A 24,627-nucleotide genomic window follows, 5' to 3' on the forward strand; every position below is an offset into this window, starting at 1 on the left:
GGAAATCAAAGAAGCCTGCAGTGGGTAATTAGCTCCGTGGCATGTCCTGCAAGATCTGAGCCGTACTACAATTACAAGTCATTGGTAAAAAGTAATTGCTTTGTGGAGCAGTAGCACAGAAGCTCATGGGTTTACTGATCTATGCTATTTGGGTACAACGTGATAATAATTGATGTTGTTTGACACCTCAACCAGCAATATATCTCCATCACTGTGAACCTGTCAATAATATGGTCTGAACCAGATGAACCTGTGGTTCAAGCAGACAGCTTCCACACCTTTGGGTATGAAAACACACTGATCACACATTGCAACCACCCAATCTCAACTTTAGATTGCTCTTATGTCAAGAGGTTCTTGAGAGGCATATAGAAGTTGGTATTCAAGTATAAGACAAAATATTATGGATGTCAACTTCTTTATTGTATACACAACATTTCTGGGCTTTTCCTTGCCCCTCACAGGTGACAAAGGACAAAGGGGCAAGAAAAAGCCCAGAAACGCTGTCTATACAATACAGAAGAAGTTAACATCCACAATATGTTGTCTTACATCTTATGTCAAGTTTGAAAATCTTGACTTCTTGAAATCCAAAGAGAGTCGATAGCAAAAGGTATAGATCAAACTTGAGTGCTAAGTTCATTCAACTTACATTGCCCTCTGATACTTTAACATTGTAACACTGAGTTACAACAGTACTCTAGACTTCATTTTGGTGGGAGGTGGGGAGGGAGGGAGGGAGAGAGGATGCTCACTGCATTCTGAATACATCGCTGCACTGGTAATACCAACACATACATCATGACCATCTTATTTAAGAACCAAAGCTACTCTCAGACCAGAATGGTTTTACTCATGATGCATCATTTTGACAGCAGTGGAGAGGACTCTGAGAGTGATCTTCACAATGTGGAGAATTAAACCAAGATCTACCACCTGATAGGTGTACAACAAATTAGGTCAGTGGTGACTGAGCTTGATCGAAACTTTTTTGAGCAGCATCACACCTGAAGATGATCAAAATTGATTGCTCACACTATGTGGGTAACCCAACCCAGATCTTTTTTTCAATATGAGTGACTGCTTTAACCACTAGGCTAGCCATTCCATTACTGTCTTCGTCAAGGACAAGGACTCTACTGCGGAACAGGGAGACTCCTAAGTAAGCACTAGCACTGGCTAATACGCAATATATGTCCTCACTTCACCTGATTCCGACCAATTGACCCTGTTTCGGCCAATCATTGATCACAATGAACCAATCATCAGTTAGGATCCCTGTCACATATGACAGATTGTAAACAATGTGATGAATGGATCTGTCAAGACTGACAGCAGTGGGAACATGCTTGAGTTGTGTCTACAGATTTGGATGGTGGTCTACACATTCAACATCAACTACTTCATGTCAAAACATCTCAACCAGACCCTGGAGAATAAATTGAAAAAGGAATCCATATCAAGTCTGGACAAATCGGGCAAGTCTAGATTGCTTCAGCTCTGGAGGTAACATTGTTCTGGGATTGTTCTGGGATTGTTCTGTTCATTTGGATTTTCATTTGTAGACATTTCAGAATAAGATACTTTTATTTCTGAGACAATATGTTACTTGAGTGAGTGAGTGAGTTTAGTTTTATGCCACACTCAGCAATAGTCCAGCTATATGGTGGCGGTCTGTAAATAATCGAGTCTGGACCAGACAATCCAGTGATCAACAGCATGTGTCAACCAAGTCTGTGAGCCTGACCACCCGATCCTGTTAGTCGCCTCTTACAACAAGCATGGGTTACTGAAGATCATTTCTAGCTCGAATCTTCAAACAGATAAGTTTGAGTTTGAATCAGATTGGATTTCCTGTTCCAATTTCTACCCAAACAAGTCAGTGGGGATCCATTCCAGCATGACATTATCCAGTGTAACCTACGCCCCACTTGTGAGGCAACTAAATGGATGGTGAAGTGGTTGAGAGTCGATGATCATAACATCAGTCACTGGTTTGTCTCATCCAGACTTGATGAATCACAGTCCAGGAGGCATGGAATGACACCAGAGATTGGCTTCATACACTGGGTATCATACAACTACTAAAACCCCAGCTTTAAGCTTGATATGAGTGAATGCCTTAACCACTTGGGTAGCCATTCCTTTACTGTTTGGTGAGGATGAGGATAGTACTCTATGGAGATACTCCATTGCAAGCACTAATGAGGAGATGTGAAAAAACACCAGATTGGATTCAAATATTGGGCAGCATACAACAAATCAAACCCAAGCCTTAAGCGTTAGAAGCGAATACTTCAACGACTAGGCAACAGCTCATCACCACCCTCAAATATTTCAACATAAAAAATGACCCTGAATATTGGTCAGCTGCCAGAAGTATTAATATTTATTTCCGCAGGCTTCAACCCTCTTAAATCCCACTTAGTCATAAACCTAAATACTATCTGCACTCAACTTCTTCAAACTCTCTAAATGGGCATTGTGCAACCATATTTACCAAGATTTCCCCAGAAGACGAGAGGCAAGTTTTCTTCTCCTCACCAAGAACGCAGCACCTGGATTAGGTTTTGATCATTAATTCTAATAATAATTTCCTTTACACTCTAAAAGCCTGAACCAAAGAAAATGATCAAGTACACATCAGGAAATTGAGTTACCATCTGCATAATGCCCAGCAACATTTTTTTGTTCAAGTGAAGCACTATTTCTTCTGTATCATTACTCCTTCTGTGTGTTCATGATTCTAAATCAAAGTTCAGTTTTTCTTTGAAATAAGCAACTTCTGGCCAGTTTTGCCCTGACATTATTATCACAATAGAAAATGCTGAGTCGGGATAATTACTTGCATGAAGGTTCCAACATGGAATTGATGGATTACATGCACCAACATGTTTCAATCTGCAGGTGATTAACTGATTGCAGAACCACCTCAAAGACAAGCTTCACTGTACATTGCATTAATGAACTAGCTTCAAAACTTGACAGTCACATTATTTATTAACAAGTTACATAAAGTGGAAATATTATTTCAACATTTCAATATTTCTAGGTCCACAAAATAACCATAATTAAAATTTGCAAAATTTGGTATTGCCTATTACTGATTGATGAACAAGAAATAAATGATAACATATCAAGCATTCATGTACTTCACAAATACCATACAATCAACCAGTAGAACCATCAACCATCGTTAAGCCGTGCCATATCAAACACTGTCAAGCCTTGCCATATCAAACACTGTCAAGCCTTGCCATATCAACCACTGTTATGGACCATATCAACCACTGTACGCCTGGACCATATCAAGCACTGTTACGCCTGGACCATATCAAGCACTTTACACCTGGACTATATCAACCACTGTTATGCCTGGCCCATATCAACCACTGTTACACCTGGACCATATCAACCACTGTCAAGCCTTGCCATATCAAGCACTGTTACGCCTGGACCATATCAAGCACTGTTACGCCTGGACCATATTAAGCACTGTTACGCCTTGCCATATCAACCACTGTTACACCTGGCCCATATCAACCACTGTTACACCTGGCCCATATCAACCACTGTTACACCTGGACCATATCAACCACTGTTACGCCTGGCCCATATCAACCACTGTTACGCCTGGACCATATCAACCACTGTTACGCTTGGACCATATCAACCACTGTTACGCCTGGACCATATCAACCACTGTTACGCCTGGCCCATATCAACCACTGTTACACCTGGACCATATCAACCACTGTCAAGCCTTGCCATATCAAGCACTGTTACGCCTGGACCATATCAAGCACTGTTACGCCTGGACCATATTAAGCACTGTTACGCCTGGCCCATATCAACCACTGTTACACCTGGCCCATATCAACCACTGTTGCACCTGGCCCATATCAACCACTGTTACACCTGGACCATATCAACCACTGTTACACCTGGCCCATATCAACCACTGTTACGCCTGGACCATATCAACCACTGTTACGCCTGGCCCATATCAACCACTGTTGCGCCTGGACCATATCAACCACTGTGATGCTGGCCTGGCCCATATCAACCACTGTTATGCCTGGACCATATCAACCACTGTTCAAGCCTTGACCATATCAACCACTGTTACACCTGGACCATATCAACCACTGTTACACCTGGACCATATCAAGCACTGTTCAACCACCCTGGCCCATATCAACCACTCTTACACCTGGCCCATATCAAGCACTGTTACACCTGGTCCATATCAACCACTGTTACGCCTGGCCCATATCAACCACTGTTACGCCTGGACCATATCAAGCACTTTACACCTGGACCATATCAAACATTGTTACGCCTGGCCCATATCAACCACTGTTACACCTGGACCATATCAACCACTGTTCAAGCCTGGCCCATATCAACCACTGCTGTGCCTGGACCATATCAAGCACACTGTTACGCCTGGACCATATCAAGGCACTGTTACGGCTTTGCCATATCAACCACTGTTACGCCTGGACCATATCAACCACTGTTACGCCTGGCCATATCAACCACTGCCTGGCCCATATCAACCACTGTTACGCCTGGACCATATCAACCACTGTTACGCCTGGACCATATCAACCACTGCCTTGGACCATATCAACCACTGTTATGCCTGGACCATATCAACCACTGTTACACCTGGACCATATCAACCACTGTTACACCTGGACCATATCAACCACCATCCATATCAACCACTGTTACACCTGGCCCATATCAACCACTGTTACACCTGGACCATATCAACCACTGTTACACCTGGCCCATATCAACCACTGTTACACCTGGCCCATATCAACCACTGTTACACCTGGACCATATCAACCACTGTTACGCCTGGCCCATATCAACCACTGTTACACCTGGCCCATATCAACCACTGTTACACCTGGACCATACAACCTGGACCATATCAACCACTGTTACACCTGGCCCATATCAACCACTGTTACACCTGGCCCATATCAACCATCAGCCTGGCCATGTCAACACACTGTTACACCTGGCCCATATCAACCACTGTTACTGTGGACCATATCAACCACTGTTATGCCTGGCCCATATCAACCACTGTTACACCTGGCCCATATCAACCACTGTTACACCTGGACCATATCAACCACTGTTACGCCTGGACCATATCAACCACTGTTACACCTGGCCCATATCAACCACTGTTACACCTGGCCCATATCAACCACTGTTACGCCTGGACCATATCAACCACTGTTACACCTGGCCCATATCAACCACTGTTACACCTGGCCCATATCAACCACTGTTACACCTGGACCATACTGTTACACCTGACCCTTATCAACCACTGTTACACCTGGCCCATATCAACCACTGTTACACCTGGACCATATCAACCACTGTTACACCTGGACCATATCAACCACTGTTACACCTGGACCATATCAACCACTGTTACACCTGGCCCTTATCAACTAGTGGTGAGCATGGCTCCAACTAACTACAGTGCATATGGACTAATGCTGACTGCAGAATTAACTCCTCACTGATGATTCGTCTTCATCAAATTCTGACAACTGAATATTAGACATTCATTTCAAACACGGCTTTCACTTCCAACAATTCCAATACCAAAAGTACTTGAATGTCACGACAGACCTTCAGGACACAACTATGTTTTGGCCTATCAGCAAGGGGTTCCAGTGCATCTTACACTTTGGTAAGGTCGGTGAATGTCACCAAGCACCCGCGGCCACAGCCTCTCTTTCATACTCCTAATTCCAGTCTCTGACTGCTGGAGCCAGCCGGTCCTCGGCAATTCTGTCCAATTTTATGAAGAAATAAAGCATCTGAAGTAACTATTGATTAATCCTCAACAGGGTGTACGGTACCGAAGTGACATCCTGGGATGCCAGATCAGTCCACAATACAGAATCAATAGCCAAACATTACCCATAAGGCCTTTCTTTCCCCATTCCAATGAAAACTAAATGTTTCTGCCGACATTTGACATTAACGCAAGAGCATTGACTTCATTTTACCTGTGTCCAAGAATTTGTGATCACTTTTAGTGTCAACATTTGCAATCCAGCTTTCAACCACAGATGTGTTCAAGCATCAAGTCTGATATTAAAAGCCATGAGTGTAAGAGTTTTTTTCATGTTTTTAGAAGTATTTTTTTTCAAAGAGCATCATGCACAGCCTGGAATTATGGAAAGATGCTGACATCTCAAACACCAGTGAGTGAGATGGGTTTAACCCAGCTTTGAAATGGTCGTATCAAGGTCTGTCAGCTTAATGTGAGGGGAAAAGCCAAAGTGATGCACTGCAGAGACGTTAATCATTTACATGAAGCCAGCCAGCAATGTGTCATGGTAATAAACCAAGAACGATGACTGGGGAGACCAGGTGACTCGGTACCCATGGCCATCGTATCATGGCAGCTGAGGAATGAACTCCACACAGCTAACCTTAGTCTGTTTCAATTTAAATGGGCTTGTTTGTTAAAGCCCTAAATAACTATCAAAATTATATAAATGGGCTTGTTTGTTACTATCAAAATTATATATATTCAGAGACTAAGCCTTAGTCTAAACTAACCTCGGCACATGTGACAACTAGGCAGCCATTTCCTTACTTCAATTTGAACTTAAAATTCAAGAATCATATTCCACACTTCACAGTAAAAACAAAATCACCTGACACAAAAGTTGTATGTTTATGCCAATTAGAACATGATTGTCTCTATATAGCCACTCAAACCCCTCAAAAAGCAAAAAAACACACCAACATCTGACATCCTAAGTAACTTAACTACAGCAAGTTCAATTTCATCAGTTTCTGCAAATGAAGAGTTTTTCTCTTCTATTTTTATATCTTCTAACACTTAACAATTAACAAAAGCAATCTTGAAACAGTTTCATTTCAGAGAAAGGCCAGTCGACCCCACTCAGTACAAGTATAAGTGTAAAGTGTTACAATAAAACACTTAAATATAGATATACAAACATTTTTCTGGTATTTCTACTATGATTCACTCAACACCCTTCACCTCTCTTCTATCTCTCCATCCTTTCATCTTGCTGCTTCTGTGTCCCTCCTTATCAAGCCCTCCGCCCACACCAACCTCTCGGCCTAGCCCAGGCTGATGACTGTACAACCTCTGCCAGACAGTTCTCAAACAACTTTATTCCCAGCCATGCTAAATCAGCAAAAACTATTCCTGGACGCTTTCCCATTGACTTCCCCTATCTTCCCAAATATTTACTAATTATCATCTGTGGCTATCTGTGTTGGAATTAAGTTCTTCCTGCTAGTGACATAAAAACAAATTCCCTTTCAAGGCTAAGGTTCATTGAAGTGCTTTAAATGTTTTTAGCAAAAGGAAGACTTTTTCATGTTGGCAGAATTGTTGAGCCAGACGTTTCTGCCACATGATATGATTTAATGAAAATCGTGACCGATCAGCGATAGCAGATACTCATTATCTTCAATAAATTGCTTAATTATCAAAATCAGAAAATGGTGATTGATTATAACTGACATTATTGCAGCCTACGTATTCATCTTTCCAAAGATTACGATAAACCTTTCTTTCATCTCTCATTATCAGTTATGATAAACATTTCTCCATGGGAATATTCACTCAATAAAAATGTCAGTGACGTGGAGGAAGGAGGGAATGGCGTGGATGTTACATTGTCGCATCGTAGTCAGCAATGTAACATCTTTAAAGGTGAGGTGAGGTGAGGTGAGGTGAGGTGAAATTGGGTTTTACGTCGTACTTGAGAATATTTCGCTCATATGACGACGTGCATGCGTGTGTATGTGTATGTGTGGCTGCTTGTAGCCCAGACTTAAGCTGGTTTTATAGTGCTAGCCCACTGAGATACCATGCCGCAGTGAAGCAGGAATACCCCACTCAGACACATTACTGACTCCGAGCCGACCAGTCCTTGTTGTACCCATTAATGCCAAGCGCCAGGCAGGGACCAACAAGTACCATATTTTAACGTCTTTTGGTATGACGCGGTCGGGGATCGAACCCGCAACCTTCTGCACTCCGGGCGGACGCTCTAACCACTACACCACAGAGGCGGTCCCAATAAAAATGTAAGTGACAAGGAGGAAGGAGGGAATGGCGTGGATGTTACATTGTAGCATCGTAGTCAGCAATGTTACATCTTTAAGAACATAGCCTTCATGTGTTTGATTCTGGATCAGTCTAAACATGTTATATACTGAACAGCATTAGAAACGCACAACACTAAAATGCACCGAAGATGCTCAGATACCATGGGTACATTTCAATCTGACGGGGATATATCGTATTATATGGACGGTGCGTTTCTAATGTTGTTCAGTATATTTGGGGTTACACTTTCTCAGTAAAGATTGTACTACTTTTGTTAGTTTGAGTCCCATCCGGGATTCAAACCCGCACTCTCAGAGTCGGGCACCTAATCACCCGCACACAGTCACCCATCTAACCCACTCAGCCACCACTGCTTCCATTAAACAGTGTCAAATAGTGATTGTTGTCTTTACCTTTATTTTGCTCACTGTAAGGTACTGAAGGTTAATATTCACATTGCTATCTCATCCTACTGGGTACTTCTTGGGTTCATATTTCTAACTTGCCCAAGGACACACCAAATGTGCTACACCATGTGGCAGTCACACATCAAGCTACTGCCTTGGACCACCATGGTTTTCCTTGTAGTAAGTCACTAAGGTAAGTCACTAAGGTACTAAGGTAACCTTAGTGCAATGTTAAAGAATGATAATTAGCAAAGGTTGCTTCGTGAAAAGAGCCCCAGAAATCTAACTGAGTTGGTACAAAGAAAAATTAATCAATCAGCACCATTTACTAATAAAAAATATTCAATCATAACATTACTTGATGGATCTGTTACAATGGTGCATTTTAGGCAAAGAAACTGTTTTAAATATGCCCCTCTTCACCTAGCAGTGATTGGGTACCTGGCGGGATGAGACTTTAATCTAACTGTCTTTTTAACAGCTTTATGGTATTCTCCCAAGGGAGCTGAGTACGAGATCAAGTGCACTGATCAGTTAACCGGGGTAATAATGGTCTCACACTTTGAACAATCGCTTGGTGAAATGAATCTGGTGCAATGGGCTATTATTATTATTTTGAACATACAATACAACACTGTTTTCAATGCATTGCATGTAATAAAACAAGTTATGCCCCTGTATGAATAACACACATTTAATAAATCAAAACATGATCATGAGATAAAAGCATCCTTACCCCCAAGTTGCCACTGCTCTTTTGGTACCTCCTAGAAACCCTGATCTCATCACCATCAAAGAAGTGCTATTGAATTTGTATAACAGTACTGGGAATCGCTGGGAATGTTTGATAATATTCTCGGCGGAATTTGATGACTATAATGCTTGTGTTGAGGATAGGCCTGATTCAAGCTGCCAAACGAGATTTGTAGATTGAGTGTAAAGGGACAAAGCATGGATATGAATGAGATCCCACCACAACTATTCCTCAAGGCCATAAGTCCAAACATTGATTCAAACTTTCCACTTAAGCCAGGAAAATCAACCATTCCATAGCCGACGTTTGCAGTCAGAATACTTGATCAGTTCATGTCCATATCACACACAACTTCATACCTGTTACAGTTTCTAATAGAGGTTTGAGACTACTGACGTACCTGTACATTATATTTTTTGATGAAAATATCTTTCTCAAGACCCTGTATATATCTTCCTCTTACGCAAATGTGCAAACTTAGAATGTATTCTAAAGCACCAGTCAGCCATATGAGAGCTACATGACAATAGGGCCCCAAATTTGGTGTGGTTCCGATTACACTTCTATAAAATTGAGGGGCGGTTGGGTAGCCTAGTGGTTAAAGCGTCCGCTTGTCACGCTGAAGACCCTGGTTCGATTCCCCACATGTGTGAAGCCCATTTCTGGTGTCCCCCGCCGTGATATTGCTGGAATATTGCTAAAAGCGGCGTAAAACAGTACTCACTCACTCACTCACTCTATAAAATTGAGGGTAGGTAAGAATTCTGTTGGTTTTTTTTACATATTTTTTTTAGAAGTAAAGTATGAACTAATAACACATTTATCAATGTGTAATTGTTTATTCAAACAAGTTTGCGGACATCATGTTGACTTTCTTTATCAGAATGACCAATGTCCGTTGGTGCCAAGATAAAACAATGGTATCTGAAAGCTTATTTTATTTATACCTCTCAAAAAAATAGGGTCGGCACCAGAATTTAAGGGTCGGTCAGGTAATCGGAACCACAACATTTTAATTTTTAGGCCTAGCGGGGTATAATAACAGTATTAATGATAATATTTAAGTGTCTAGGACCCCCATTAAATTAAGAGTATGAGTCCCGGGGTCCCTCAAATACAGCACTCCATGCAAATCCCTGACAAGCAGTTCAGTTTTGTCAGCTAGCACAGGGGTCTGGTCCACAAGCGAAGGTGGTACTGAAAATAACCTAAAGGGATGCTGTCAGCAGGCCAGGGGGTATTTGAGAAGTATTTGTGGGTGTTGGGATTAGTCCAAAGCTTTTAGCAATATTCCAGCAACATCACGGCGGGGGACACCAGAAATGGGCTTCACATATTGTGCCCATGTGGGGATTCGAACCCGGGTCTTCTGCGTGACGAGCCAACACTTTAACCATTTAGTCCAAAGAATGTTTTCAAACTTAATGGAACTCTTAATAACACATCTTTCAAAAAAATGAAAACAGCATTAGTAACTTGAACCATATTTGTGAAAGTGTCAATAATCCATTGAAATGCTTACGCTCAAGTGTGTGAAGGGAGACTCCATAGTATCAGTTTCAACTGGATAAGATGGCTGCAGAGGCAGCAGTGTTAGTACCAGAAACATTATATTCTCTACACATCTAATGTCCAGAGCCATAAAAATGTCATTGAAGGGGCTTATACAGAAGGGTACCGCTAAAATGTCAAAGGCATTATGTTTCTCATGGGACAGGAATCCACAATCAAGTCTCCGGTTGAGACTAGAAGGGTCTCCAGGAAGCATTAATAAGATTTCAGCATCAGGGTCAGAGAGCAGTGGTTGACAAATCGCCTGTTCAGGTCCCAGTCTAAGGCAATTTGTTTCCGATCTGTTCATTTATTTCTGTAGGTTTGATGCATTTAACCATGGAGCAATCTTTGGTGAATGGAAAGAAATATGAGAGAAGATCATTTTTTTCTTTTTCTCACTTACAGAAAAGGCTCTGTGATATGACTGATATAAGCTATGAAAATGGATGGTTTAGACAGCATCGTTATCCATACAATAAGTACCTTGGTGCAGCATCTCTAAACCTGTGAAGATACAGGTCAGAATTGGTCTTCAGTAACCCATGCTTGTCCTAAGAGGCGACTGATGCGATTGGGTGGTCAGGCTCACTGACTTGGTTGACACATCTCATCGTTCCCAATTATGTGAATCAATGCTCATGCTGTTGATCAATGGATTGTCTGGTCCAGACTTGATTAACTCACTCACTCACTCAAGGGTGTGCCATGACGATGAGCCACATTTATTTATCAGGCCACCCCATCAAAACAACAAACAAACAAAACCAGCATCTCTAAGCAATGGTATGTCACTTTGCAATTTTGTGGGATACTCTAGCTGAACAGACCAAAGTCGCTTGGTGCTGCCAATACCCCTCTGAAGGAGCAGCTGATGCCAATATTTTGGGACACCATTTTAAAATAATGGTATTCTGAACATATTAAGCAAGAAATCGCTACCTATACGTAAATTATGGAACTTATTGGACGTATCGTGCTAGATTATGACCTGTGACAAAAATGCTTCATGCATATATTTTCGCATTAAACATCGTGTCCGAGTGTGAAGATTGAGCTGGAGAGAGCCGAGATGTCACTTGTCAGTGACTTGACTTACATTACATGATTGCACAAAAAGATGGAAATAGTAATTTTATGTGTACGTTTGACATCTTTTATGAATGCTGTTGTTGATTTTATTCATTAGTTTATTCAATTTATTTAATGATTTCCTCGAAACATCGTTACTTTGCTCTTTGACAATGTCATTGTGGACCCACTGCCGAAGCATGTGTCCGAGAATTGTTTTTTTTCAATAACATTGCAAAAAATAGTTAATAATTCTAATCCTGTCGATAATATGTGGTCATTTGAAATTTGATAAGTGTTTTCAGACATTGTGAAAAGTGATAGATTTGATAAAAGAATCATATGTTAGTTAGGTTCCTAAAATTATATATAATTTTGATGCGACTACTGCCTGGCCAGTTTTCCGGCCTACAGTGTCTGGGGACTCGTGACGTCTTGGCCGGTTTTCTGGCCTACGGTGTTGAATGGGTTAACATGCAGGTTAACATGCTGAAATCTTCAGTGTTGCCATGACCTTGAAAATTATGTGAAGGTCACCAAAATCGACTGCGCCTTCCCTAGATAAAGCTTGGTATTGAATATGAAGAAAATCCAGTGAATGGTTCTTGAGATAGCTTAAAGGCAGGTAAAACGTTAAAGTCCCCTTGTGACCTTGAAATGAAGGTCAAGGTCACCAAACCTGACTTGGTCCTTTCTTATACTGTGATGAACCTAGGTACCAAATATGAAAAGAATCTAGTCAACGGTTCTTAAGATATTCCAATTTGTACATACGGGCGGACGGACGGACGGGTGGAGCCTAATACTATATCCCCCGCTTCGCACTAAACGTGCGGCAGGGGATAATAACAGTATTAATGATAATATTTAAGCGTCTAGGACCCCCATTTTGTTGTCCATGACCCCTGAAAATTATGAGTATGAGTCCCAGGGACCCTCAAATACAACACTCCATGTAAATCCCTGACAAGCAGTTCAGTTTCGTCAGCTAGCATAGGGGTCTGGTCCACAAGCGAAGGTGGTACTGAAAATAACCTTAAGGGATGCAGTCAACAGGCCAGGGGGTATTTGAAAGTATTTGTGGGGGTTGGGATTAGTCAAAAGAATGTTTTCAAACTTAATGGAACTCTTAATAACACATCTTTTAAAAAAATGAAAACAGCGTTAGTAACTTGAACCATATTTGTGAAAGTGTCAATAATCCATTGAAATGCTTACTCTCAAGTGTGTGAAGGGAGACTCCATAGCATCAGTTTCAACTGGATAAGATGGCTGCAGAGGCAGCAGTGTTAGTACCAGAAACATTATATTCTCTACACATGTAATGTCCAGAGCCATAAAAATGTCATTGAAGGGAGCTTATACAGAAGGGTACCGCTAAAAATGTCAAAGGCATTATGTTTCTCATGGGACAGGAATCCACAATCAAGTCTCCGGGTTGAGACTAGACAGGGTCTCCTCCGCAGAAGCATTAATAAGATTTCAGCATCAGGGTCAGAGAGCAGTGGTTGACAAATCGCCTGTTCAGGTCCCAGACGGCGTCCAATTTGTTTCCGATCTGTTCATTTATTTCTGTAGGTTTGATGCATTTAACCATGGAGCAATCTTGGTGAATGGAAAGAAATATGATAGAAGATCATTTTTTTCTTTTTCTCACTTACAGAAAAGGCTCTGTGATATGACTGATATAAGCTATGAAAATGGATGGTTTAGACAGCATCGTTATCCATACAATAAGTACCTTGGTGCAGCATCTCTAAACCTGTGAAGATACAGGTCAGAATTGGTCTTCAGTAACCCATGCTTGTCCTAAGAGGCGACTGACGCGATTGGGTGGTCAGGCTCACTGACTTGGTTGACACATGTCATCGTTCCCAATTGCGTAGATCAATGCTCATGCTGTTGATCAATGGATTGTGTGGTCCAGACTTAATTATTTACAGACTGCCGCCATAGAGCTGGACTATTGCTGAGTGCGGCATAAAACTTAACTCACTCACTCACTCAAGGGGTGCCATGACGAGCCACATTTATTTATCAGGCCAGCCCATCAAAACAACAAACAAACAAAACCAGCATCTCTGAGCAATGGTATGTCACTTTGCAATTTTGTAGATACTCTAGCTGAACAGACCAAGTCGCTTGGTGCTGCCAATACCCCCTCTGAAGGAGCAGCTGATGCCAATATACTGTCAGACACCATTTTAAAATAATGTATTGTTATGACATGGGTGATCTTTTCACATGTGAGTATTATAACAAATTAGGAGGCATGATGCTCCTCTTCTATATGAGACCAGCCAGGTGGCACTGTTCACTGTCTGTACCTCATTATCTGACACAATGTGTCATGTCTATATCACACATGGCGATTTTTATATCAGACATTACAGCATGATGTTCCATGTATATATTTGACCATCTGACATGAAGTACCATGAATATATTACATCATGTGACACGATGTTCCATGTATATATTTGACCATCTGACATGAAGTACCATGACTATATTACATCATGTGACACGATGTTCCATGTATATATTTGACCATCTGACATGAAGTACCATGAATATATTACATCATCTTACACGATGTTCCACGTATATATAATTATGCAGTCAGCAGCCATTCTGTTTACTTGCTTTCACCCTTGGCTGACCCAAATGGCAAATCCTGACGAATGCATCACGCAACCAGCACCATGTCATCTGGTATACATATCCTCACAAATACATGCTAACATGTGCGATGTGTCTGCCTCCCACAACATCAGCAGCTGTCTTGAGTAGGGTCTCTTACTGATACTGCTGTACATATAAACATACCAGCGAATGAACAAGAACTGTTGCCAAATGGTCAATACTACTTCCATAATAGACACATCTGAAGTGGATCTATCTGGGCTTACACTGGAACCAGCACGTAATAGCACTCGTCTTGTGATAGCACTCATTGAATAGTGAGTGAGTGGGTTTGGTTTTATGACGCTTTAAGCAATATTCCAGCAATATCTTGGCAGGAGTCAGTGAGTGAGTGAGTGAGTTGGAGTTGACACTGCTATTAACTATTCCAGTTACATCATAGTGTGTCAGCTTAATGTGGGCAGAAAGCCACACGTGACACAGGTCTCGCACATTTACAGTCACACTTTGAAGGAAACCTAGAGCACAAATATGGTGCTGACAAGGTGATCCCAAGGTGATCCCAAGGTGATCCCAAGCACAGGATTGTTTCATTCGACTGGTCTTCACTGAATAGGCCACAGTGATTTATTTGGTTTGTATCATTTCATTCACCAATATTCCAGCCAAGCATGTTCCAGAAGTGGATTATACATGGTACCTGCATGGAAAATCAAGCCCAGTCCCTTGGCATAACATCTGAAATGTTTTCTCAAGAGGCTCATTCTCCATCTCAGATGCCACTTTGCTTTTTGTCACAATAATAGTTGATCAATCTGGTTAGCCCAAAGTCTATCTGTATTTTGGAACCAGGCAAATTATAATATAATAATATGAACATAGTACATTTGTAGAACACCTAATATATACCTCAAAGATGCTCAGTGATGCTACGGACAAATTACGCACAAAGCACAGACATTTTTATCCCGGTTAACCCAACCTGCCTATGAGGGGTTAGAAGGTTAACAGTCATATCACCATCTTATCCCATCGTGTACCCATTCACCCCAAATTACAATTTTGACCATAATGACCTTTTACCAACAAATAACAGACTTTTTAAGATGCAGTACATTGATAATGACTTGTGCAGCTATTGTTCTGGTTCTTTAGAGACTATAACACACCTATTTTATGATTGTAGCAAGGTTGTCCCTTTTTGGCAAAATCTTGAAAACTGGCTTAATAATAATCTGGATGTAAATTTAAAGTTCACAAAACAAACAAAAAATTGCTCTAATTCGGTCATAAAAATAATGATCCAATCAACGTGATTCTTATCCTTTTAAATATCATCTTTAACTGTAAAATATCTAAACAGATGCCAACCTTTCAGTTTTTACAACAGGAACTAAAAATATTATGAACTGACAAAATATTCTGCTATGATAAGTTCAAGAATCGATCATTTTTTTCAAATTCTGGTCGATCTGCCATCTCCTGCTTTCTGAATGAAGTTCTTAACTTCTGTATGATGTATTCTATGTGATGTTTTTCTCATTGAAATCTACAATATGTTTTAAACATGACTGGAGTCCATGTACCAATGGAAAAATGGAAAAAATTAAAAAATTATTTTAAAAAATAATGTCAACAAGAACTCTGCCTGGAAGATAAGGAAAAATTGTTTTCAAAAGCAACAATGGGTCGAGAGGGGAACAATCCAATGGTTGATATCAACAACAATGAGAACCATCATGGTGTGATGACGAGCTAAGACACCGAGCCTGACCACCTGATCCTTTTATTTACCTTTAACGACCAGCAGTAAGTACTGGGGACCTTAGCTGACCTGTAATCCCCAATGGGGTGACAGTGTATAGCGTTAATGGGGTGACATAACACAGCATTACAACATCAAATTCCAGTCAAGCCCTTGATAGATCAACAACAATTCTGCTCAATCTATTCAGAGGATTTGGTAAGGAAAATACATTGTACAAGCTAACATCACATCATCATCTTCATGACTGTACCACTCTTACAACTGATAATTGTAACATTATAACACTCTCGATCCTCCTGTTTCATAAACTCCCCTGAGCATGCTATCCAATGTGAGGAAATCACAACTTCGAGGGAATGTGAGGCTAATGTATTTAGATCAGCAAAATCACACTTCGGGGCATTAAGCTGATCTAATAACTGCTCCAAACAGTGTCAATTACAGATTAAATAGTGCAAATGTTGTCAGTCTCCACCTTCAACTCGGCACTTTCAGCGTGTACACCAAGTTCATCATGACAGTGAACATCAAACCGACCCAAAGGTGTGTGATCGATCAATATCTAACACTTGCACAACCAGGAAGAGCCAACAAAAAAATACTTACAGCTTTCAGAGCTTTCACTGCCTCTTCACAAACTTGCATCCCCCGAGAATCGAAAACTTCGATGCAGCCGAGATACTGTCGATAAAGGTACTTAGGGTTAATGGACAGTTCATTGAAAAACCATGTGGGAGGATTCTGATAAGATACATTATTTTCGTTAATCCTTTGTAAATATATTTGGGTCTTCTTTCCCAATAGTCACATTCTAAAATATAACTGAAATTAGATGTTTGTGTTTGAAATTTAATCAAATGTTTGTGCTGCAACTGCTTTGCTGGCTATTGCTAATGGGCCAGTGGGTGAGTGAGTGAGTGAGTGAGTGAGTGAGTGAGTGGGTGGATAGTGGAGTGGGTGAGTGGGTTTGGGGTGAGTGAGTGAGTGAGTGAGTGAGAAGCTTGAATTATTCATCAGAAGCAAAGCTTGTTGTTTAGATCCAGGACACACAGGTGGCTTCCAACATACTTGTTTATAAATTGTTTTGTTTATTTATTGTTTTTTTGTTTTATTTATTTATACGCCACACCAACATTCTAGCTGTTTGACAACTGTTTACAAAATAATCAAATCTGGACCAGACAATCCAGTGATTGATATCATGAGTGTCAACCGACAACATCAGGATACAATGACACATTATCGACCAAGTCTTCTAATACATTTAATCATCTCTTATGACAAGCATAGGTTTCTGATCAATTTTAACCTGGAATCTGTATACAGACTGAGCAAATGACTAAATCATGGATTACATCTGGTAAGTGTAATGATAGCCATATTGTTTTAAAGCAATCACAAGTCAATTAGGAGATAAACATACTGTATTTGCATGTAGATCTAAGTTACCTGTACAAATAATGCCACTTCATCGAATTTGGAACATTACATAAAGCCTGAGGTTTCAAATGTTAAATGTAGCACAAATCCAATCCAGCGACGGCCTCTTGTGACCAGGTTACCAGGTCTGTCTTACAGTTCCTGAACCATATTATTTTCCCTTTCGCCCAACTCTTACTGTAATGATACAGCACTACATTTAGTCGAGATATTTTTCACAATTTCCCGTTTCACTGACAGGTGCCAGGACCTCTCCTAGCCTGGGTTCCCCAAAGCTTTTTCAGTAGTCAATGGTTGGTTTGGGTAAGCAACAGCACAGTGGGCAAATTCCATTAGATTATGAGATATGAGGATGACTGAGTGTTTAACATAGTAGTCAGGGAAATTCCTGCTACATCATGGTGACTTGTAAACAGTCAAGTGCAGCAAAACAGTGTTTGATACACAGCTGGGTACAAAGCCACATAATACAACCACCCCATCCTCCTTGAAATAAGCACATACAAGCTTGGGTATAAGAGACCAACTATTCTGCACCCAAATCGTCAAAGAATGAGTGGGTGCATGTGAGTGAGTGCATGAGTGAGTGAGTGAGTGAGCTGGGTTTCACTCCACCTTTTAGTATAAGCATTAGTACAGCCATATCACAGGAGAGAGATAAAGAAGAGACTGCACATATCATACTCATGTGTAAAATGAAAGTCTTCATCATGAGCAGCATCTGCTTCAACCATTAGGCTACCCCATTAGGCTACCCCACTAGGCCCCACCTCACCACGCCCCAAGAAGTCAATAAGACTCACCCGGACTTGGAAGCTGCAGGTGCCATCCCGCACCTTCTTCTCGTCCTCCTGCCATTGGTGGGGCTTCGAACATTCAGGCACATGATCTTTTTTCTTCCGAAAACTAAGTCGCCGTTTCAGGCTTTGCATTATACTGCGGTAAAATCTGCAAAAACAAGAAAACAACTATGAAAGACTTACACATTTTGCAATGTAGATGGCTGAATACATTCTGAAGCTAAAGCATTATTTTACATAAAAGAATCAGAGACTGGGTTGTTCGTACTGTTTCTGAAACTGGGCAAGTTTCAAGAATCAAACTCAGTGAGTGAGTGAGTGGGTGAGTTGTGGCTCACTCATCCGTAAATCTGATGATTCAGACATTCCACAGAGATCTAACCTGTTTGCAATGGGCAACTGCACCAGCCATTAACTTATGAACTATACAACAACAGCATCATTTCAATGATGAACGAACTATAATTACACTTTTCTGCCAAAATGTTAGACCAGCATGATCCACACTCGGGACAAATCAATGCTCCAGCATCAATATTCAAAGCATGAATACAACTTAAAGCACATCAGAAATAAACAATCCAGAGTGATATCTTGAAGACATTTTTCCCAGGGCCAAGTATCAGCGCACAAAACAAACGATTCCATTTACAGCAGCCATTTTCTTCATGCTCCATGTACACGAGGACATATCACAAAACCTTTGATGTCTTAGTCTTCTTACAGCCCAGAGCCTGACTATCACGAGAGTCTGACAAAGCCGATAGATCTAGCTGTTCACCATCATGCAAACTGCCAGTGGGGCAACCACTCTGTCTAAGACTTGCGCTTTCCGCGACCAGCGTAAAATACTAACATTTCCCTGTCTAATTCCAGGCAAATGACATCTTCAGTAGTGCCAAAAAGAAACGCTTTTATGAGATCTACAAGAAACATTAAATGAAATTAACTCATTTTCCTGAACAAGCTCAAAGGTTAAAACAAGGAAGAATTAAAGAAAATATGTGTCATCTACACAGCAACTATAAAGTCATTTCTAACCTATAAATCCTAAACAAAAATCATTAAAGGCTAAAAAATGATAAAATAACAGACTGACCTAAATGTTAAATGAACATGAATAATTACACGCACTGTTGATATTGACAAAGACAGGACATATATAGAACTTGTACTGCAAGGTTTATTATGATGCCTTGCTAGGCCTATTATTCAAGGTATTTATTCTATATCATGTTGTGTCAAAGAATGAAGCCAAGTACATGATCATTCATAACGTGACCTCCACAAAGATCCACTGTCAAAGCACACAGTCACAAGTGTCTGGCAGATATTGGATCTGGCTTGGAGGCTCACTACAAAATATCATACCACTGTGTATAACAGTGTTAAGAAGGGCTGGGACCCTTGACATTTCCTACTATGGTATTTCAATCTTGTGATATAATGAAATCCTTTTTTAAACATTACGGTTATGCCAAGAGTCTCATGACTTAATGCACTTCAAAAGGCTTATCATAGTGTTCAAGGTCTTGAAGGGATATAGGTCATTTATCAAAGGTCATAATCTGCTGAAATATCAGCATGGCTAAGAGATGCCCCTCTGAACGGCAATCTCAGCTATGCAGAAGGAGGCCCTTCTGGACAGCAGACAATCTTGTTATGGCTAAGGGATGCCCTTCTGAACAAGAGATAGTTACAGATTAGATGAGGGATGCTGAATGAAGCCCTTCTGAACAGAAGAACGTCTCAGCCTAGATGAATAATGCCCTTCTGAACAGAAGGTCTCAGCCTAGATGAATAATGCCCTTCTGAACAGAAGAACATCTCAGCCTAGATGAATAATGCCCTTCTGAACAGAAGAACGTCTCAGCCTAGATGAATAATGCCCTTCAGCCTAGATGAATAATGCCCTTCTGAACAGAAGAACGTCTCAGCCTAGATGAATAATGCCCTTCTGAACAGAACATCTCAGCCTAGATGAATAATGCCCTTCTGAACAGAAGAACGTCTCAGCCTAGATGAATAATGCCCTTCTGAACAGAAGAACGTCTCAGCCTAGATGAATAATGCCCTTCTGAACAACAGATAGTCACAGCTTAGATGAGGGATGTCATGTCCTTCTACAGAAAGTGACAACTTAATACAGTGCACCCTTTTTAAAAGCATGTAAAATCATCCATCTTCTTGAACTTGAGGATGTAATAGGGATAGAAATGCACTACATTCCATGCTCCATCGCTGCAAAAAGCAATGACTGCATAAATCACATAAAATCTGTTGAATTGGAAATATTCTTGACTATAATGGAATACAAAAATCAACAAAACCTGGGGTAAAGCTGAAGTAATTCCACTGAAAACTTAAGAGACTGCTGATGTCAAATGAATCAGCATTACAGAATTATGGTGTAACCGAAAGGAGGGTAATACATTGCGGGCAGCAAGTTCGTGTGAGGGGAAATGAATTGTACAGTTTACTTCCACTATGACTTAAGTACCAAATCCTGTGAATCTCATCCTGGTTCCATTATCTGATGTCATGGCCCCAGTTCATATGGGCAAACACCAACACAAGCCAGTGATACCACTGGTCATTTAAACAAGCTTGCAGGACACAACACTGATGTTCACTGGATATTCAGTGGATATCCCTTGTCGTACTTATTGGATTTTGAAGTTTACTATTGATACAAGGGCAGTGGCCCATTCTAAATTCAGAAAATGGCTAATAATCCTGAAAATGGCCCATTGTCAAAGTTCTCTATCCCAATCCCTGCAAGATTATATTGGTTACATGACACAATATTCAGATGACGTCAGCTGTAAACAGACAAGCTCATCTTTGTTACAACACAAGACATTCACCTGATGTCCTTAGTCATGGCCGCTGTCACCATGAGGACTTCCTTGGTTACAATACTACACACGATCTGACACAACTGTAGGATGGACAACAAGCCCGCCACAAGTTGTTTCCTTATGTGACAAACAAAAGCAGGGATCATCTCAAAAGTCATTTCGTCTATTTACAGTTCACAATGAGTAAAGGAAGTTAATGCACAAAGCATCTGCTTTCATTAAAACAGATCAGTAAGCTGTATGAAAGGATGGAATTATCTACAGACTGAATTATGCTCTATTTGAAAGCATGATGAGGAAACAAAATGAAGCTTAAAGTTTGGAGACAAACAGAAGTGACAATCTTTTCAGACAGAAAAGCTGACCTACATAACCAACTTGAGATCAGCTGCAAACGGAATCTTCCATGGGAGAGAATCTCAGTTAATGACTCAGAAATGTTTTAATTCATCTGATAATTTTCAATATTTTATATGTACATATTACAGATGACCAAGCTTATATTCTTTTTCTGTTGTCAACTTAGCAATCTAACAGTCTTTAAGCAAAGAGAAAATTTAACAAAATGCCAAAAGACACTTTATGAACACAAGATTTAGCACAGTGTAAATAGTTTGTACAAATATGGAAACATTTATATCAATAAGTCAATAATTCTAGATTAAATATCATCCAAGCAAGAGGTGACCTTTTTACCAAGCATCTAGGAAATGAAGGAACTAATCAAACCAGCATAGCAATATCGAACAAACAGCCTGAACACTGATGACATCAACACCATGGAGCTGGACATGGAAACATGGCCACCAATAGCAGAATCAATGTAACTGTATACATTCTCATGTCTAAGCTGCCAAAGCAAACAGCCCACTCATCTCCAAATTTCAATTAGTAAAATATAACAGGAAGTACACACAGACAAAATCAAAATATACATTCTATGTAGACTCTTCATCCTGATTCAGAGAAGACGATCAATGTAAAACATCAAATGTTTAACCTGTTCTGAGGGCAATTTCCCAGTAACCAAGCTCCAGAGAGTATTGAGAAGTCAGAGAGATGATGTACAGTTTCCATGGAGATGGTTTCTGCTATCAAAGAAACTTCATTCCCGGTCAAAAACACGAGATCCAAAACTACATCTCACAAGTTCGACAGCAATTTGAACTGAAAGTGAGGCTTACACGTATCAGAACATATAGGAAATGAACACAATAAGTACGTCAGATCGGAAATAATTCGCCATTTTGTTGCAAGAAGAGGAAGAAGCTCCTCATGACTGAGTAGCAACCACTTCTATCGAGTGACGACACAAACGTACGAGTAGTTCTCCATGCCGTGTTTTTCATATCTACAAGTAGCATCTAGTAGTTGTACAATTGCTGGTATCTAACTCAAGACAATATGCTCTTTTAGAAGTTATCCTTAAGTTGTAGTTGAAAGGTTTACAGCAATTAATAATTATTATTTGAAGTAGAGATACCATTTGTTTTCCGGGTTTCAAATCTGACAAAACCATTCACGTGACATGCTCATGACATGTTCGTGACATGCTCATGACATGTTGGTGGCACGGTGCAAGAAAAGATACAGTATGATAAGATCACGTTGAATCCTTATGTTTTAGTCTACTTCATAATAAAGGTATAAAATTATTAACATGTTTAAACTTTACTTTCTCTGTTCCAATTGCTCATTTTTTACTCCTGTTCTTATCCTGTTTTCAGTGTAGGAAAGATGTAGAAATTCTAGCCTGTCCACAGGACTGGCAGGTCAAATTTTTTACCAGTCCAGCCAAAATCTAGCCTGTCCTCCAAATATAAATAAAACACCTTCAGCAGTAAATATTCAAAAAGGTTATAATCATTATATATATGTCATTGGTTTGCTAAAATTAACCCGACATGAGGACGGACTAGATATTTTTTTAACCCGTCCTCCACAAAATTCACCCGTCTCGGACGTTGGGACGAGCTATCTTTCCTACACTGCTGTTTTATAATCACCGAAATTGATAGCACACAGCTAGTTTCAGATCTAGGAGCCTTTGAGGATGATATTCACTGATGAGTTCTCATGTAGGCAGGAAAGTATTGCCCATGGAATGCTCGTAATATTGCAATACAGGTATTGTATTAACTTCTTTGAGAGACATTTAGAAGTTGGAGCAGTAAAGAAGATAAGAAAGTATGGATGAACTTCTTTATTACAGTGAGAGCAACTATTCGGTGTAGGTTATTTGCTTGATAACAGTGTTAGAACCTACACCGAAATGTCGCTCTCACTGTAATAAAGAAGTTCATCCATATTTTGTTATCCTTCCTTAGGTATTGTGATACATTTTATTGGGAGCTAAATTGTTTGACAGTGATTGGCACTGAGAGTACATGGAGATCCTATGGTCCACACACTAAGGAATCAAATTAAATGTTATGTAATACTTGTATGCTGTAAAACTCTACGCTGTGCGTTGTGTCACACGGACCTCATGCAATGATTCATCATTTATTTCAGAAAACAAACTCTCATTTTAAGTGACAGGTAAAAGTCTTCATTTATTTTGTGTCTTAAAGCTTGAAGTCCTAAAACAAGTACTAGTATTTATTATGTTTTTATTTTGTATGAAAAACATTTTTAAATTAAATTTTCACACAAAACATGGATCTTTCATTTACTTTCAGTTGTCACCAGTGTGAACTGTTTCGACAAGTCTTCATTTGCGTCCATTGGCCCAGAACTAAACCATATAAATAATAAAAAAGACTTTTTTTTCTCCCATTATTCAAACACAGGAAAAATATTGCAATATGAAAAGTGTATTGTGGTATTTTGATATACTGGTAATGCCATGCAGTCCTAATGTCCCGACATGCATGTATTGAAAAGACCAAAACCTTAGTATTCATTCATATGAACATATCTAATAACTGTCTGACAATTTGAAAATTTTTTGTATTCCTCCTGTAGACTATAAAGGACTCTTATCCTAGCTGTCCCTCAGCATGAAATTTCATCAGACATTTTTCATCCCTGTAAATATCGTTGATCAAACAAAGCACCTGATTGGTTTCAGTATTTCTGCTCATAACATCGCCATATTGTCCTATATCGGTTTATTACGTCACATGTAACAGTTCATTCATGCTATGTCACATTCCCCCTGCCACTGTCTGGTTTCTAATG

The 24,627-nt window shown here is 40.1% G+C and overlaps 1 protein-coding gene across 1 annotated transcript in view; it reads right to left on the reverse strand.

The window, feature by feature from the left end:
- The window catches only part of LOC124283718 (protein numb-like), a 92,299-nt gene that overhangs the window by 33,132 nt on the left and 34,540 nt on the right, over nt 1-24,627 (reverse strand). Inside the window, 2 exon segments of the mRNA XM_046719739.1 lie at nt 16,950-17,024; nt 18,587-18,731. Coding sequence (XP_046575695.1) covers nt 16,950-17,024; nt 18,587-18,731 — 220 coding nt within the window.

Source organism: Haliotis rubra, unplaced genomic scaffold (assembly GCF_003918875.1).
Source record: "Haliotis rubra isolate DU_JTF1 unplaced genomic scaffold, ASM391887v1 Scf32, whole genome shotgun sequence".
NCBI classification, from domain to species: domain Eukaryota; kingdom Metazoa; phylum Mollusca; class Gastropoda; order Lepetellida; family Haliotidae; genus Haliotis; species Haliotis rubra.